The following is an 18,850-nucleotide window of genomic DNA, read 5'->3' on the forward strand; positions in this document are numbered from 1 at the left end:
CATGGCTGTGGTCAGCACTATTTGCCAAGTATACCAAGCTCTTCACCCCTACAGGTAGCATTGGGTGGAGAAATGCAATTGGTTCTAGCTAAGGAACAGTGAGCAGAAGTGATGATGTTTAGCACTTCACATGGATTTTCAATGTCTTTGTAAGACTGTCCAAAGTTCTTTTGCCCTCTGCCTGTGACCAGCAATGTTCCAGAGAAATGACTTTTCTGTTTTGGTTAGTGGTGGACTGTTAAACTATTTTGCCCCACCCAGGGACTCCAAGCACTCAATGTTGTTGTGTGCCATCGAGTCGACAGGGTAGAACTACCTCATAAGATTTTCTGGGCTATAATCTTTATGAGAACAGATTGTCAAGTCTTTTTTTTCCCCATGGAGCCACTTGTGAGTTCCTATCACCAACTTTTTGGTCAGCAGCAGATCATAACCATTGCACTACCAGGGCTCCTAAATGCTCGATGTTGTTACTATTGTTGTTAGGTGCCTTTGTGTAGGCTCTGACTCATAGCAACCCCAGGCACAAGAGAACAAAAGACTATACCTGGTCCAGCACCATCCTCACAGTTGTTGCTATGTTTTAGCCCATAGTTGCAGCCACCGTGTCAATTCATCTTATTGAGGGTCTTCCTCTTTACCACTCTCTACTAAGCATAATGTCCTTCTCAAGGAACTATTACTTTCCTGTACTATGATGGCTTGCATGTCACTGTGATGCTGAAGGCTATGCCACCAGTATTTCAAATGCCAGTAGGGTCACCTGTGGTGGACAGATTTCAGTGGAGCTTCCAGACTAAGACAGACTAGGAAGAAGGGCCTGGCAATCTGGTTCTGAAAAAATTGGCCAGTGAAAACTTTTTGGATAACAGCAGAAAGGTCTGATATAGTACTGGAAAAAGGAATCCCTCAGTTTGAAAGGAACTCAAAATATGACTGGGGAAGAGCTGTGTCCTCAAAGTAGAGTTGACCTTAATGATGTGGTGGAGTAAAGCTTTCGAGATCTACATTTGCTGATGTGGTATGACTTAAAATGAGAAGAAATAGCTGCAAACATCCATTAGTAATTGGAATGTGAAATGTATAAAATATGAATCAATGAAAACTGGAAATTGTCAAAAATGAAATGGAAGGAATAAAAATTGGTATCGTAGGCATTAGTGAGGCGAAATGGACTGGTACTGGCCATTTTGAATTGGACAATCATGTACTCCACTATGCCAGGAATGACAAACTGAAGAGGAACGGTGTTGCTTTGATCATCAAAAAAACCAAACCAAACCAAAACAAAACAAAACAAACAAACAAACAAAAAACACAAAACACTTCATACCAACTGTTTAATAAATGGCTGACTGAATTGACATGTTTGTCTTCCCCAACCAGAGTAGGGATCATTTGTATACTTATTTGTCCTCACTAGAGTATTTGTCCTAATATCCTGTCCATAAAAAAAAAAGAAAAAAAGAAAGAAAAAAAACAAAACTCACTTCCACTGAGTTGGATCCAACTCATAGCAACCCCTCCTAGGGTTTCTGAGGCAGTATCTCTATGGAAGTAGATTGCCCAGTCTTCCTTCTGAGGAGTGGCTGGTGGGTTTGAACCACCAGCCTTCTGGTTAGCAGTCAAATGTCTTAGGTATTATGCCACCAGAGCTCCCATTCTATCTATAGCCAGTACTTAGTATAAAACCCAAACCAAACCTACTGCCATCAAGTTGATTACAACTCATAGTGACCCTATAGGACAGAGTGGAAGCAGACTGCCTTGTCTTTCTCCTGCAGAGCAGCTGGTGGGTTTGAACTGCCAACCTTTTGCTTAGCAGCAGAATGCTTTGACCACTGCACTACCAGACTTCTCTAGTACTTAGTAGGTTGTTGTTGTTATGTGCCGTTGAGTCGGACCGACTCATAGTGACCCCTCCTTGGGTTGCCGAGGCAGTATCACTATGGAAGTAGATTGCCCAACCTTCCTTCCCAGGAGTGGCTGGTGGGTTTGAACCACCAGCCTTCAGATTAGCAGTCATTAGCAGTCAAGTACCTTAGGCACTATGCTACCAGAGCTCCCTATAGTCCTATGGATGTAAGTGCTTACAAGTTCAGACTCAGCCCAACATCTATGCCAAAGAAGATGATGTAGGTATTTTCCATATAGTTCCTAGAGAGTGGGACTCAGGATCAAAGGAACTGAGAAAGGAGAGGGTGATAGGCTGACTATTACCCACATCTATCTTCCAGGTTTCTTCTTCCTTGACCTCTTTGCAGCTGTAAAGGAAGCTTGGATTCTGAGTTACCGCAGCAGAGTGCAGTGCAGAGATAAGGTCAAAATAAGAAGAAATGGGGGGCCAGACATGAGCCAGCAACAGGAGTGTGGGCCTAGAGTGGGGTTAGAAGGTGGGGCTGCGGGTCAGGTGAAGGCTGGGCTGGTGCAGGGCGGCCAGAGCTCTGGAAGGTTTTTGTGTCATTGTACAGCTGCATGTTCTATTCTGTGACCCAGGTGGTTGAATTCTGTTCAGTGGAGCATGTGTGGAATGTATGATAGACCCTGGCCTGGCAGACCTTTGCAGAAGCCCATTAACATTCTATAAATGGCAACAACAAGCACAGCAACAAGGACATGAATATTAACATAGTAGCTTAAGGTTCTGACTCCGTTCTGCCCTCCTCCTTTAGCCGATTTAAATTATATCCACAGACTGTTTCATTTTTGATCAGAGTGCAAATCATCTTCAGACTTGAATCCTCCATCTCTCTATCACCCTGCCTGGGGGTGAGCCTTCTAGGGACAAATTTCAGAAGAGAAAAAGTACTTTTCCTCCTGCAAAATTACCTTTTTGAAAGCATTAACTCCAGCTGTGCTGCATACCTACTTTTGAATGGTCAGTGTCTCCAGGAAATAGTGCAAACCCATTTGTGGGCCCTACAAGGCCTTACAGGAGCCCTGGTGGCACAATGGTTAGGTGCTGGGCTGCTAGCTGAAAGACTGGCATTTGAACTCACCCAGTGGGTCCACAGGAGAAAAGACTGGTGATCTGCTTCCATAAAGATTACAGCCTATGGGGCAGTTCTACTCTGTCACATGGGGTTGCAATGAGTTAGAATCAACTCAGTGGCACAAACCACACCACCATCAGGCCTTTACTATCCATTTCCAAGCTACCTTGTCTCCTGTTGCTGCCTGCGAAACTAGGCACATCTGGCAGCTCACTAGTCTCAAACAGTTGTGCTCTTTCCTACCTGTGCTTTGCATGTTCTGTTCCCTTTGTCTCCAGAGCTCTTCTCTCTCCTCTGTGTTACCTGAGAAACTCCTGCTAGAAAGTATAGCCTCAGCCAGAAGCCGCTCCTTGGTGATGCCTTCCCAGGCTCCCCCACACAAAGGTTTCATCCTTCCTCTGTGTTCTCAGATGTGGGCTCTGCCCTAGAACTGATGCAGCTCTCATCATTCTGCCTATGCACATTTGCTGCTCTATCAGGGCCTTACTTTTCTTTTTCTTTTTTTCAAGTTTTCACTCAAACTTTTATTGTTTCCCTAATTTTCCTGATTTAAATTGAGCCCTTTAAGATTTTACCAATTAGTTTTGAAAACCAAAGATTGAAAGTAGAAAGGGGTTTTGCTCAATCAACTACTTCATGAAAGTAATTTTAAGTCTCTGGCTAGGGGTGGAAATGTTTGCCCTGGCCACACTTATTGTTGTTATGTGGTGCTGAGTCTATTCCAACTCATAGAAAGAAACACTGCCTGGTCCTGTGCCATCCTCACAATCATTGCAATGTATGAGCCCACTGTTGCAGCCAGTGCTAATCTATAACCTATAGGGTCATTCTCTTTTTTCAGAGCCTTACTTTTAAAAGGAGTAGGGCACCATCTTGAATTCTTTGTTGAATTCTTATATCATTTTTCTTCTTTTTCTCTTCTCCCTCCCAGAGAGTATAAAATAACTAGGCCACAGTTGGAATCCAAAGGACATTTTACTTAATATATATGCCAATTGCTGTCCTGTCCTTCAGGATTGTATATGGGTTCCAAGAAAAGGATGAAGTAGGCAAGTATTTATTATAATTTTACATTCTAAATCTTCCTCTAAGAGCTTGTTTATCTTTTCACATGAAATCTGGAGCATTGTTTTAAACCCCTCTCCCCTCAGGTAAATGTGAGGATTTCATCTTAGACAAGCTTACATCTGGCATTTCCATAATATCCCTTGCAAATACCTTTTTTCAATTGGCTAAGATTGAAAGTAGAAAGGTGAGAGATTTGTTTAGAAATAAAGACGTAATAAGGGCAAGGATGTTTTATGTAAATGTTCATCCAATACAAAACAGAAAGTTTGTTTGCTGAAGTCTTTTAGTCCCTAACCTTCCTTTGAAGGCAGAAAGAACTGTGATCAAAAGGAGAGACTACACTAGTATTGTTTGCATCTAATGCTGCCTTTTTGTAACCTTAACCCAAGACACAAGGAAATCGTGTTGGAAATTTGTATGTTATCTGTTTTAAGAATGCTTGGTCACTGAGAAGGCAACAGACCCTATTTAATATATTCGGGGATCATGTGTGGGGAGATTATTCAGCATACCCTTAATTCTAAACTTATTTCCTGTTCAACACGTAAAAGACAAAGGATTCTGGTGAATGTTTTGCAGACCTTTCCACTTCTGTTTGCATTAGAAGATAGGTCCTGTCCAGAGCTCTGGTAGCATAGTGCCTAACGCACTTGACTGCTAACCAGAAGGTTGGTGGTTCAAACCCACCAGCCACTCCTTGGAAGGAAGATTGGGCAATCTACTTCCTTGGAAACCCAAGGAGGGGTCACTACAAGTAGGATCTGACTCGATGCCAGTGAGTTTGATTTGGTTTTTTGGTTATCCAGAGTAAGAATAAGAGAAGGTGAGAAACAAGAATTAGTCAAGGATCCCTACCTAACTTTATGAAATTATTGCCTCTCTTGACTCCAACAAAGGAGCTCTGGTGGTGTAGTGGTTAAGGCATTTGGCTGCTAAGCAAAATGTCTGTAGTTTGAACTCACCAGCTGCTCTGCAGAAAAAGGATGAGGCAGTCTGCTTCTGTAAAGATTTATAGCCTTGGAAACCCAGTGGGGGTCACTCTGAGTTGGAATCAACTCGATGGCAGCGAGTTTGGTTTGGTTTGGAGGCTCCAACAGGGCTGAGGTGAAGCAAGTGGATGACTTGCCTCAGGTAGAAAATTTAAGCGTTGCCAATAATTCAGTAATAAAGATAAATATTATTTTAATACAATATTTAAAATTATTTTAAATTTGGATATTTTACATTTTTATTTTTTAAAATATTGCTTTGAAATATTATTTATCTTGATTACAGAGTTTATTGGCACACCTCAATTTTGGTCTGACTTAAGGGCCTCATTTTATGCTCTGGTCCTGGCCTGACTTCCTAAATGTATTTTCAGAATCTCAAGCTCTGTTTGCTATTTTCTCCCAACACACCTGTGGAGTCATGCCTCATGATGAGGAAAAAAAAAAATAATAAAAATAATAGAACTGTGGAATTAAGAAGCAACTATACAAGGAAAAAGTCTTAGTGATCAAATAAATTAAACAGCAATGAGATATTCCACTTGTGCTTAGACAAACTGACAAATTTAAAAATACAGTAACCATTGCTAGTAGAAGTGGCCATTATAACACACAACTTTTAAATCCTGACTTTTTACATGTATATAATTGCAATGGTTCCTAATATTGCATTTTAGCACCACTTCTACCTATTGTTGCTGTTAGGTGCTGTCAAGTTGGCTCTCTGACTCATGGTGACCTTATGCACCACAGAATGAAACACTGTCTGGTTCTGTGCCATCCTGACAATCCTTGCTATGCTTGATCACATCATTGCAGCTGCTGTGTCAATAATGTTTGCATCTATTTCTTCCCATTTTGAGTCATGCCCATCAGCAAAAGAAGGTCCCAAAAGCTTTACTCCATCCACGTCATGAAGGTTGACTCTACTTTGAGGAGGCAGCTTTTCCCCAGTCTATTTTGAGTGCCTTCCAATCTAGGGGCTCATGTCCTGGCACTATATTAGATAATGTTTCACTGCTATTCTTAAAGTTTTCCAGTCACATATGTTTCACTGCTCTTCTTTTTTCAGTTGCCGATTTTTTCAGAAGTGGATGGCCCCGTCCTTCTTCCCAGTCTTAGTCTGGAAGCTCCACTTCTACCCACCCACTGCCATCGAGTTGATTCCGACTCACAGCAACCTCCGTTGGGTTTCCAAGGCAGTAAAACTTTACGGCAGTAGATTGCCTAGTCTTCCTTCCATCTAGTGGCTGGTGGGTTTGAACTGCCAACCTTCTGGTTAGCAGTCAAATGCCTTAGGCACTGCACCACCAGAGCTCCTTCCACTTCCACTTCTACCTAGCTAACTGTTGTTGTTATGTGCCGTAGAGTTGAACTCAACTCATAGCGACCCCTCCTTGGGTTTCCGAGGCGGTATCACTACGGAAGTACATTGCCCAACCTTCTGAGGAGTGGCTGGTGGGTTTGAACCGCAAGCCTTCTGGTTAGCAGTCAAGTGCCTCAAGCACTATGCTACCAGAGCTCCCACCTAGCTAACTAGCTAACTATAATTCATGATTTCCTAGAAATGAGGATGGCGAGAGTGTCTCACTTACTTTGGACATCTTGTCAGCAGGAATCAGTCCCTGGAGAAGCACATCATGCTTGATAAAGTTGAGAGCCAGCACATAAGGGGAAGACCCTCAACAAGATGGATTGATACAATGGCTGCCAAGAATGGGCTCAAACACAGTAACAATTACCAGGATGGTGAAGGACTGGACAGTGTTTCATTCTTTTGTACACAGGGTCAGTATGAGTTGGAATCAACTCAAAGGCACCTAACAACTACAACTGGCACTTAACTGCACAATTCAACAGGACCAGATACTGGCAAAAACTTGTAAACTCCCTAAGGGCTGCGACTCCACCAGCCTTGCCTGGCCCTCAGAGACAAAAGGATCTTTCACAATTGCATTGGGACCTTTCTGATCTGTGTGGTGCGTTTGATATCCCGCTGTTCTAGAAGAATGCCTCCTCCCTTGCCTTTAAACCTTAAAACAGGCAATGATAAGCTTTTCCACTCAGAAAAAGTGACTAGAGGATAGTTTTTAACTTTTGGTCTACACTAACCAGACCTATCAGAGAAGCAGTCCATTTATCACAATTACCACGAAACAAACTCCGTGACTAGCGATTTGGCAGATGCGTAAAGGCAGAGGTTTTCTTTTTCCATATGCACAATCCCTTCTTCTCAGGTTGTGGAGGCGAACTCTTCTCAGTGCAGTTCTTGTAAGGGGTCCAGCCAGCGTCACGCCTCTTGGCCCCCGCCCTCCCAGGTCCCAGTCCTGGGCACAGGGCTGTCCCTCGTCCGGCCGCCTGAGCTGACCTGGATCTGTTGTTGTTGTTGTTATGTGCCGTCGAGTCGGCCCCGACTCATAGCGACCCCTCCTTGGGTTTCCGAGGCAGTATCACTACGGAAGTAGGATTGCCCAACCTTCCTTCCCAGGAGTGGCTGGTGGGTTTGAACCGCCAGCCGTCTGGTTAGCAGGCAAGTCCTGGATCTTGGTGGAGGAAATTCTTCTCCAGCAGCCTAGGCTCGCATCACGTGACCAGCCTCCGCCGCGGCTCCCAGCGAGAGTTTAAAGGTTATGGAGGAAAACAGCTTCTCTCCTCCCGGAGGGCGCGCCCCATTTACTCGAATCCCGGACGGCCGCTGTCAGCGCGTTGATCAAAGCCTTGCCCCCCAAAGGTCATAGACAAGGCCCACTGTCAAAATGAAGAGTCACTTTGTAAAAGCAAACACAAAACAAAACCGGAGTTCTACCAAGATTTCTTTTGTCAACAAGTTCTCGCAATCCAAGAAGACCATAACAATCCCAAAGTGGAGAATGCTCTCAAAGGAAGAACTGAAATAATACATTTGAAAAACCACACTGAACCTAGCACGCCCCTTCCTCTCCCCCTTCCTCCACCACCACGGAGCAGAGCGTCCTGGTACAGAATGACAGACAGAGAGACCAATACTCCAAGGGCTGCTCTCGCAGGCCACTGCCCGGCTGAGGGTGGGGCTGGGGGAGGTGCCCGACTCTTATCAGGAAACTCGACCCCCGCTCTCCTCGGCCCTCCCTCCGTTTCTACCCCGCCTCAGCTTCTAAAAGACAGGGTCGGACCTAGAGACAGAGGTTCGCGGCCTTCTAGTTTATCAGTCCAGAACCAAAAATCCCGCATAACATCTGCGGCTCTCGCACTCCCCGCCCCCAACCACACCACTCCCAGGGTTCCCGCGCTGGGTCTCTACTGGGCTTCCCCTTCAGCAGTCGCGACCCGGGCCGGCTCGCCTGCTCTTTGCAGTTCTCTCCTCGGCTCACTTTACAGTATTGCTCCCCCAACCGGCAAAACTTTCTATTTCCCTAAATACAGCCGCGCGCACTCGCGCGCGCGCGCGTACACACATATACACACACACACGCGCGCACACACACACACATACACACTCACACACTGACGTCTTTTGCGCATTTCCTGCATTAGAGGGAGGGAGACTCTCTCGCACACCGACGGAGGGAGAAGACTGAGAGGGAGAGCAGCGGGCGGGCAGTCGGGCAGCGAGCGAGCGGGAGCCTAGAGCAGGGACTCGGGGAGCGCAGCGGGCGGGCGCCGGCGCCGAGGAGGTGGGGCCGCGCCGAGTCGCAGTCCCGGCCCCGCCGCCGCGCTGCGTACCGCCCGGTGCCGGCCTGCGCCCGGAGCCCGAACTGTGGCCACTCGGACTCCCCAACCCGCGCGGATGTGATTCCCGGCTCTTGGCGTCTCCAGCTCGCCGACTGCGGCGCAGCGCTGCTTCGCCGTGGAGGCGGCGGCGGGACTGGGTTTGCGGCTTGTGGATTTTTAAAAATTTGTCTCCGTGGAGGACCATTTCCTCTCAACATGCATCCCTCCGGATAGACTGAACATCCCTTGGTTCATTCCCCGCCCTGCGCGGTCAGAAGCAGGCGCTGGGTGTGCGAAGAGGATCCGGGTTGAATTCTGCGCCCCCCAGTACTCATCCTCGCCCAATCCCACCGTGTGCCCCCCTTCTGGGAGTCGAAATTTCCCGGGGATTATGTTTCGGAAAGGTAGGTAAGCGCCGGACGCGGCGCCCGCCTCCCGGCAATCCGGACCCAGAGAGTCAGCGAGGCGGAGGCAACCCCGGCGGCTTGCAGCGGAGCGGACAGCTAGTCTCCTCTTCTGGAGGTGTTGCTGGTGGTAAGGGAGGGGGGGAGAGACTTGACCCAAACACGGACGTCCCACAGCTCTCCCCCCCTCCCTGTTTTCCGTTAGGAATCCGGCTAGGAAATACATGCACTCGCTGAGAATCACCCACGCCAGGGTGCAACACTACAAGGTGTAGGGAGTGTGTGGGGTAGAGTAAGAGGGGACTCAGAAGTCCCAGTATCTTGGAGCGCCGGGCCGTCGATCCTTCATTCCTGCCCTCGGGGCAGACAGAGTGACCCCGGCCCCAGTCCCCGCCCTGACCATGGTAGTGTTCAATGGTCTTCTTAAAATTAAAATCTGCGAGGCCGTGAGCTTGAAGCCCACAGCTTGGTCGCTGCGCCATGCGGTGGGACCCCGGCCGCAGACTTTCCTTCTGGATCCCTACATCGCCCTCAACGTGGACGATTCGCGCATCGGCCAAACAGCCACCAAGCAGAAGACCAACAGCCCGGCCTGGCACGACGAGTTCGTCACCGACGTGTGCAATGGGCGCAAAATCGAGCTGGCCGTCTTCCACGATGCCCCCATCGGCTACGACGACTTCGTGGCCAACTGCACCATCCAGTTCGAGGAACTGCTGCAGAATGGGAGCCGCCACTTCGAGGACTGGGTGAGTCGGGGTGCCTCCCGACCAGGAGCCCAGCTGTGGGGTCCTGGGAGAAGAAGCGCTGGCCTTGGCTTTGGTCGTGGGGCGCGGAGGATTTAATGCCTTCTGGGGTATGTGTGTTTATGCAAGTCTCAGTTTCCTTGGTGAGTCACGCTCCACCTCGTAGTTGGGGAGTAGGTAATGGAGCAAGAAAGACGGGATTTGGTAAGAGGATACTGCTCTTTGCCCTCTTTTTCCCCTCTGGCTGGCGGATGCTGCAGGGGGTAGTCACAAGCTGGGAGAGTCTTCTGTGGTGAAGGATGGGTTGGTCAAGGACCCGGCGCGCCGTACGTAGGCGCGCAGTGGGATGGCAGTGTGTGGGTGGGTCCCTCAGTCTTTGGAGAGGCACGTGGAGCCTTAGACTGACGGCTTCTTGCACGTCCTGGCTTTGTCCTGCATAGTGGAGTAAAGAGTTGCTTTTCTCTCAGGGAGGAAGCTTGCCTGTTTCTATTCCATTGCGTGACGATTTGTTCATATTCGGATATACATGGAAAAAAATTGTTCTCCAGGATGTCCTCACTAGGGTCCCAGAAACATCAGTTGAGCTTGTTTTGCCCAATTCATTTATCATCCATCCAGAGTGAAGCCTGTATTTTAAAGATGCTTTTGCTTATGGGTAATTAGAAACCAGTACCTTGAATCCTATTTAAAGTTATATTGTTGTTCTGTATTGATTTTCAAGATCCTGTGCAATGAGATGCTATTTCTAAGACTGAGATTGAGTTCACTGATCACACTGTTAAAATATTAGGGAATTGGACGAAGGCCTCATCAATGTACTGTCAATCAGTGCATTCAACCTTGGCACTCTGGAGAAGCAAGCTCTTCTTTGAGGGCTGGTGTTAAATTTGGAAATGGATTTCTGTTATTTTCAGGTTTGTTACTTGTTTCTGTGAAAAGCAGATGTAGCTATGGGTGTATGTTTTCAGGCTTCTTTGTCATCTACAAAGATAGTGGATCCTTATGGAGAGATGAAGAGGAATCACCTTCATTGTCCTGTCAATGGTCCCTGGGTGTCAGAGGTTGCATATGAATCACTTTTCATGTAACTTCAACTTTGCTTTTTTCTTCTCCAAAGGAGATAGAGTTTTAGGGAAAAATATGAAAAGCCTGTTATCTTTATGCTCACGAATATGATGTATGTAGACTATCTGAGACCATGCTTATGATGCTTAACAGGGAAGCTCCAACAAGCTACATCAGCACATCCCTAAGAGAATCATGACTTACACTTAGGAAAACAGGCAAACCTTTATGGAATCCCAAAGAACACAATGCCATTCCATTCCATTTAAGTGTCCCTCCCCTCCCCTCTCTCCAACCACCACACATCCCCATTTCCTTCATACACATGGCCTAAGTCCTCTACTCACGTAAGCTGTGCATGTCTGATGGGGAGATAAGGGGATAACTAATTTTAGTGCCAAATCTTAATACTAAAAGCCTGTGATTTACCACTTTTATTTATTTATTTTCATAGAATATGTGGGGAAAGAAAAACATGTGACTGTGTGGTGAGGACATGGGGCCTTCTACTGTGTTTCAAATGCAGGAAGTTGGGCAGCGGGCTGAGAGCAAAGAGGATGAGTGCTTTTATTTTAGGTCTGCTTTTATTCTCACAGCTGATCTTAGTTGCAGTGAGAGTGACCCAGTGTCTGGTGATGCTTAACTGTGGCTCACCCAAGCATGGGTGGACCAGGGTACCATCCTCACCTTTCAGCACTTTTATTGAAGTGTGCAGTGGGCACTATATATGCTTGGTTACCATCCTCTAAGGTTCTGAAATTCATGTTGGATTGGCCCTAGACCACTAGTCCACAGGCAAAGAGAAGGTAATTGAGAAGAGAAGAAGAGATAATGTTCTGGGTATGGACATAGCTAGAATAAAGATAGAGAAAGCCTGTGGTTGGGGTTAGAGAAAGAGAAATTGAGAAGAGAAAATTGAGAAGGAAATTTGAAAGAGAAGGAAATTGAGTCCCAGAAGCGCTAAGTGGGTACCCATTACACGACAAGCAAAAGGGGTTTGGAAATAGAGCCCATACCTCCTGTTGCCCTGCTGTTGTCCACCTGTTGCCCAGTGGAGAGCACAGTCTCTTTGGCTCCACACTCTGCTCCACTTACAGATTTATGGCTGTTCCCATGATGTTTTTACTGTGTTTTCAGAATATGTTTTTGCCTTATGGTAAGTGTCAATTAAGTATGCCAGGTATCAGCCAGATTGAAAAGCTTGAGGTACAGAGAAGCCCAAAGTTGTAGGATGAATCAAGTAGTGGAGCTGATCCCGACCACTCTTCCAGCAGTCTTTTCACTAGAGGATGCTGTGACCATTCTGGCACCTCAAGACTGAAGAGAGGGGTGCATCAGCAGAGGTGACTGGCCCATGGAGTTGCAGCTGGACTGGCTAAGGTCATCATTCTCCTTTCACCAGCCAGGGTACACTCAGAATCACACCTTTGGATAGAATTTCTGGAGCTCAGGCATCTGTCCTCCTTATCTGGCAGTGATGAAGATACATCCTTTCTCAGGTGTGGTTAAGAACTCTGGCCTCCAGCTCAGAGATGGGAGGGCATGAGAAGCTGCTTCTCCGATTACTGCGGAACATTTAATCCAAGTCAATGTTGAATCCACACATCTTCACTGAGTTCCTGTTGTGCTCAGATTCCACCAGGGATGCTTAGCACTGTAGGTAATCAGAGGTAAAAGAGGCCAAGTGTTACTCTCAAGGGGCTTCCATATCACTAGGAAATGACACTAAGCAGATTCATATAAACATTTAAGTAGCAAATTAGATTCCAAATAATTGGTACCATCAGTATATTAAAAGCATTCAGAAAGAGAGATGCTAGGTAACAGGGAGGAGGAAGTACCTGAATTGGGTTTGAAATGCATTCAAATAGTTAGCTAGAAGAAGAGATAATGTTCTGGTTATGGACACAGCCAGAATAAAGATAGAGAAAGCCTGTGGCTGGGGTTAGAGAAAGAGAAGCATAACAGAGATTGAAGGTACCCCTTAGAAAGGACCAGGACAAGCTTTTCCAAATTTAGGTCTTGCTGTATCTGTGTGAACTTTTGTCTGAGTACCATTTTATCTGAGTGCTATTATTAATATATATGTATATTTAATTTAGTCCTTTATTTTTCCACTTAGCCTTCTCTTAAGTCCCAGTATTCATGAAATCATAGGTTCAGATACTGTAGTTATAACTTTTCCTCATTCACATTAAAATAAGCATGCAGACTCTAAAAAAGAAAAGAAGTTCATCCTAGGTACCACTTAAAATCATTAGTGGTATGGGGGCCACACTTTGGAAACACTGGAGTAGCAGAAAGTTGAGAAAACTGAGCTGGATTATAGAATGTTTAAAAGCTGTTCTGAGATAGTTATTCTTCAGATAATGAGAGACGTTTCAGTTGTGATGACAAAGGGAGTTGCTTTAGAGAAAGCTCATTACAGAGAGAAGAGAAGATTTCATTTGTGCTTGAAGCAGAATTCCATTAAACAACATCGCTTAGCTGGGTTTTCTAAGAACTAGATAATAACACTACTCAGACTTTGATGTGCAGAAGAATCACTAGGGGAGGGTGTTAAAAATATACATCCTCAGGTCTTGCCTCCAGAGTTTTTGTGGTTTGGGGTCAGTGCTAGAAATTCATCTTTTTAACAAGCTGCCCTCATGATTCTGAGCAGACCATGCTTTGAGAAACACTGGGCTGGAATAGAAACTTGGGCAGGGAAGGCTCCAGATAATTAATGTATCAAGCTTTAGTACACAGAGTATCCTGAACTTTTATAGTAATTATTGTGGCTCTTCATGATTCTTAAGGAGCTCTGGTAGTATAGTGGTTAAGGCATTTGGCTGCTGACTCAAATGTCAGTGGTTCAAACCCACCACCTGCACCACTGAAGAAAGATGAGGTAGCCTACTTCCATTAAGATTTACAGCATTGGAAACCCAGTGGGGGTCACTATGAGTTGGAATCAACTCAGTGGAAGTGCGTTTAGTTTGGTATTGGTTTATAATTCTCAAAGCAAGATTTATAAGCATAATTGTGTGAAGTAGAAGTATTGGGATTCATTGAACCACAAGCTGAATAAATATTGGATGGAGTTGCATTTGCATTTAGGTTAGATGGGGAGAAGAGAGCAGGGTGAGGGCTGGCATACCAGTTAGAACTCAGCTTTGCTCTATCGCTTCCTCAGTAGACTGTTTACTGAACTCAGCCACTTTTTGCTCCCCCTCCCCTGCTTCCGAAGAGATCTTTAGCTCATCCTGTAGAAGAAGTGCTCATAATACAGTGGTAATGGCAGAATGTCATCTTTTGAAAGCTGGTTTAGCAGGGCCAACAAGCTCTGTTGGCATAGTGGTTAAGCCCTTGGCTGCTAACCGAAAGGTCTGTGGTTTGAACAGCTCCATGGAAGTAAGATGTGGCAGTCTTTTTCTGTAAAGATATATGGTCTTAGAAACCCTATAGGATAGTTCTACTCTTTCCTATAGGTCACTATGAATCAGAATCAACTTGATGGCAGTGAGTTTCAGCAGAGCTGTTAAGGGCATAGCTTTGGAGACAGGCTGCTTGGAGTTTGAATCCTGCCTCAGCCACTAGGAGTTTTGTGACCCTGAATATGCTACTTTCTGTTCCGTCATCTTTAAAAAGTGGATGAGCATTACGTGAATGAACTTGGAGAACATTATGCTGAGTGAAATGTCAATCACAGAAGGATAAATATTGTATTAGTTCATTATGGTAAAAAGGCAAGGAAAGGTTTATATATGGAAGGAAACTTTCTTTGTTGGTTACCAGGGGTAGGAGGGGAGGGGAGGGAACACTGCAAACATGAAAAATAATAAGAAAATAAAAAGTGGATAATAGTAGAATACCTTCCTATAATAACAATGGTTTTGTTAGGGAACAGGAGGGCTGAACTCCCTGGGTAGCACACATGGTTGTTGTTGTTGTTGTTGTTATGTGCCGTCGAGTCAGCCCTGACTCATAGTGACCCCTCCTTGGGTTTCCGAGGCAGTATCACTACGGAAGTAGGATTGCCCAACCTTCCTTCCGAGGAGTGGCTGGTGGGTTTGAACCGCCAGCCTTCTGGTTAGCAGTCAAGTGCCTTAGCCACTATGCTACCAGAGCTCCCGCACACATGGTTAAGGGCCTGAAATAGTGAAGCCTTGCCTTATCAAAAAGGTGATGGTTGAGACCTACCCAGAGGTGCCTCAGAAGAAAAGGCTGGAGATCTTTGATCTCCTCTGCATACTTGGTGTCTGGACTTGACAGCCACTGGAAGTGAGTTAATACTTGTAAAATGCATAGAACAATGCCTGGTACTTAGTGTGTGCTCAGGCAATCCCTTTGTAGTGTTAATGTGGTTGGCTGCTGACTGGAAGATTGGAGGTTCTAGTCCACCCAGAGGTGATTTGGAAGGAAGTCTTGGTTATCTACTTCTGAAAAACCAGCCATTGAAAACCCTATGGGGCACAGTTCTATTCTGACACACATGGAATCCAGCAAGAGTTGGAAAGAACCCATCTTTAGCTGGTTTAACATTTGAAGGAATGTTTAAGTACTACAATTATCATTCTCATATCCCCCAAACCTAGCCTGAGGCTGACCCAAGAAAGGGCTCTTTGCCCGAGTTGATTGAAAGTTAGGCAGGACCAGTTTTTCATACCCTCCAAAGTATTTTTTAGTCTAGAGGTCTTCTTTGGCAAGGAATGGGATGCTAGATGTGTTTGTGTTTCAAATTTCCAGAGTAGTCCATTTGCAGATAGTTTGCTCCCCACTAAGGTTAGGCTATGGGCCTATCAGAATCATATGGGGTGACCAATTATTGGTCATGTATAATGTATATACAGGGTTAGAGTTGGGTAGGGGCTGGTGGTTTGGATTCTGACACCTAGGTAGAACCTGGAAACATTTGTAGAGGTTAAACATTATCCTTGCTGAGTCCAGTACGGATGGTGGGCTGACCACAGGTTGGTATACACTGCTTGAAGGCATTTCTCTTTCTTCCAGAGTTTGTAGGTAAATCTTCTTAGAAGTCGTGGTGGTTAAGTTTGTGTGTTAACTTGATTGGGCCTGGTTGAGTGGCTGGGCAGCTGAATGTAGTTATTCCCCATGGTAAAATTGGTAATAAACTCCACAGTGGAATCTATCGGAGCAGCTGAGTAGCTGCTTTGGTTTTGTGGTCTGCTTCCCATATATAAGAAACAGCTTTGGAAATGGTTTTTAGCTTATGGCATGCTTGACCCTGCATGTAGCAGAGTCGTTGTTCAGCCATCCTGTGATGATCTTGGAACTGTTAATGGACTTGAATTAATGGTCTACCATGTGGTTTGGTAATATTGAGACTGTGCCTTGTTACTTGTTGACCTTGGGTTTGTTAGCCTCAGCAGCCAGCAGCAGCTTTCAAAGTGAAGAAAAGCCTCTAGCTCCAGTGGGCTGGGAGCAGGAGGCAGAGCTGATGCCCAAGGTTGAGGGGCTTTCACTCAGCCTCTAGAGCCTGGCACTTTGAACTCAGACTTAAAGCCTCCAAATTGTAAGAATAAACTCCTGTTTCTTCAAGTTTGTGGTACACTCTTGTCAGAGTGGCACTAGTTAACCAAAACAGAAGTGTTCTGAAAACTTGCATTATCATTTAATTAGAGGGAGGTGAGAGGCTCTGAAACAGAGGTGTGGGTTTAAATCAGAACAGGGCATGGCAAATGCAGCCAGTGCCTCCTTTCGGTGCACCTACACCCTGAATCTGTCTCCCGGCAGTCGAGGTTCACATGTCTTCCTTTTCTCTACTTCTGTGATAGTTAGAATTGATGCCTTTGAATTGTCGTGTTGGTGAAGAATACAGAAAATATCATGACTGCCAGAAGAGGGAATAAATCTGTCATTGCAGAAGTGCAGCCTGAACGATCCTAGAAGTGTGCAAGGCCAGACTTCGTCTCACCTACTTTGGTCATGTTGTCAAAAGGGACCATTTCCTGGAGAAGGAGATCATGCTTGGTAAAGTAGAGAGTCAGCAAAAAAGGGGAAGACCCTCAAAGAGATGGATTGATACAGTGGCTGTGATGATGGGCTCAAACGTAGCAACGATTGTGAGGACGGTACAGGCCTGGGCCATGCATCATTCTGTTGTTCATAGGGTTGCTATGACTCAGAACCGACTCAATGGCACCTAACAACAACATAACACCTAACAACATAATACTTACTATCTAATTAAATATTGTTTCCCTTGGTACTTAACTGGTTATTTAATAACTACCGTCAGAGTTAGCTCCTGGCCCAGAGGGCCTGAGATAATATCTGGGGCCCTTATGAGCAGTCAGGCCTTGCCTTCCTATTTGCTCTTCTTTATGTTTTTGACCAGCAGCAGAATTAGCAAATATTTGAGACCTGCAGTTCCATAGTGCCTAGTGGGTCCCTGGCCCTGGAATCAGTGAACTCTTAATTACAGGATGCCTGTGATTTTGGGCATGTGACTTAAGCTCTATAAGTCTGTTTGTAAAATAGTCTGTTTTTAAAATAGTCTGTTTGTAAAAGTCTATCTGTAAAATGAGAATGCAGGAGAAAGATGTGTTAGGCTGCTCCTATAAAGATTACAGCCTTGGAAACCCAATTCTGCTCTGTCCTATAATGTCGCTATGATTTGGAATTGACTTGACAGCAACTGTTTTTTTTTTTTTTTTTTTGAAATGAGAATGTAATAGTTCTTACCACTTTAGGGTTGTTGTGAGAATAAAATAAGGTGATCTATGTAAGTCTCTTAGAACAGGGCCTGGCCACAATACATATTAGCAATTTTATTAATATTTGAAGAATTTTGTGTGTGTTCATAGTTTTAGAATCTTAAATCAGAACATATGGTTCAGTGAAAGATATTTTTCTCCCTGATTTGTGAATGTATTTATATGAAAAGTCTTATATCATCTAAAAATAAATTTAGTTACACTTTTAACAAATGGCTTTTCTGAAAATTATACAGTTACTGGAAAGGAGATTATTTTGGAAAGTCTAGGAATTGTGGCCACTGTAGCCAAAGGTTAATTATTTATTGAAGCTTATGAGTAATTGAAAATGGATATTTGCAAGCTGGTATTTTGATTTCATGGAACCAATTCCATCCAGTTTCATGACTTCAAGTGCATTCTCAATGCTATTGACTCTAAATTCCTAATTCCAGACCATACTTGCCCTTGAACTCCAGAACTCATATGTACTGTTGCCGTCTTGTCACTGCCACTTGCAAGACATCTCAAACTCAGTGTGTCCAAAATTGTACACCTAATTTTCTCAGTCTTTGTCTCTGGTAGTCTTTGCCATCTCAAAAAATGCCAACTTTATCTTTCCAATTGTTCAGGCCAGAAGTCTTGTTGTCAACCTGTTGTTGACACCTCTCCTTCTCACACTCCCCATATTGAATCCATCAGCAATATCTGTAGTCTCTGCCCTCAAAATATATTCCACATAGAATCATTTTTTAGTACCTCTGCTGACACCAACCTGGTCCAAGTCAGTGTCATCTCATACCTAGATTATTTAAACAGCCTCCTGACTGATTCCATCTTGCCTCAACTTCAATCTGTTCTGATCACAGCAGCTAGAGGTATATCATAACTCAGATCATATCACTCTGCTCACAGTCCCCCCAAAAAGTTAAGTCTCTACCATATATGTACAAAGCCCAACATGGTCAAGTCTGCTGTTGTGACCTCTTCAAACACATCCGTCACCTATTATTTTTCACCTTGTTCATGCTTCTCTAGCCATATTGGCATGCTTGGTATCTTTTATATATACTCACCAGCCTTCTGTCTCAGTCTTTTTGCACTTGCTCTGGTAGCATAGTGGCTAAGACACTTGCCTGCTAACCAGACGGCTGGCGGTTCAAACCCACCAGCCACTCCTCGGAAGGAAGGTTGGGC

The 18,850-nt window shown here is 45.0% G+C and overlaps 1 protein-coding gene across 1 annotated transcript in view; it reads left to right on the forward strand.

The window, feature by feature from the left end:
- The first annotated feature begins 9,545 nt into the window (after positions 1-9,545).
- The window catches only part of PRKCE (protein kinase C epsilon), a 794,842-nt gene continuing 785,537 nt past the window's right edge, over positions 9,546-18,850 (forward strand). The window contains exon 1 of the mRNA XM_007944393.2: positions 9,546-9,893. Within this exon, the coding sequence (XP_007942584.1) occupies positions 9,546-9,893 (348 nt within the window). The remainder of the gene's footprint in view (positions 9,894-18,850) is intronic.

This window comes from Orycteropus afer, unplaced genomic scaffold (genome assembly GCF_000298275.1).
Source record: "Orycteropus afer afer isolate SDZICR_OR568_19922 unplaced genomic scaffold, OryAfe1.0 scaffold00124, whole genome shotgun sequence".
Classification (NCBI taxonomy): Eukaryota; Metazoa; Chordata; class Mammalia; order Tubulidentata; family Orycteropodidae; genus Orycteropus; species Orycteropus afer.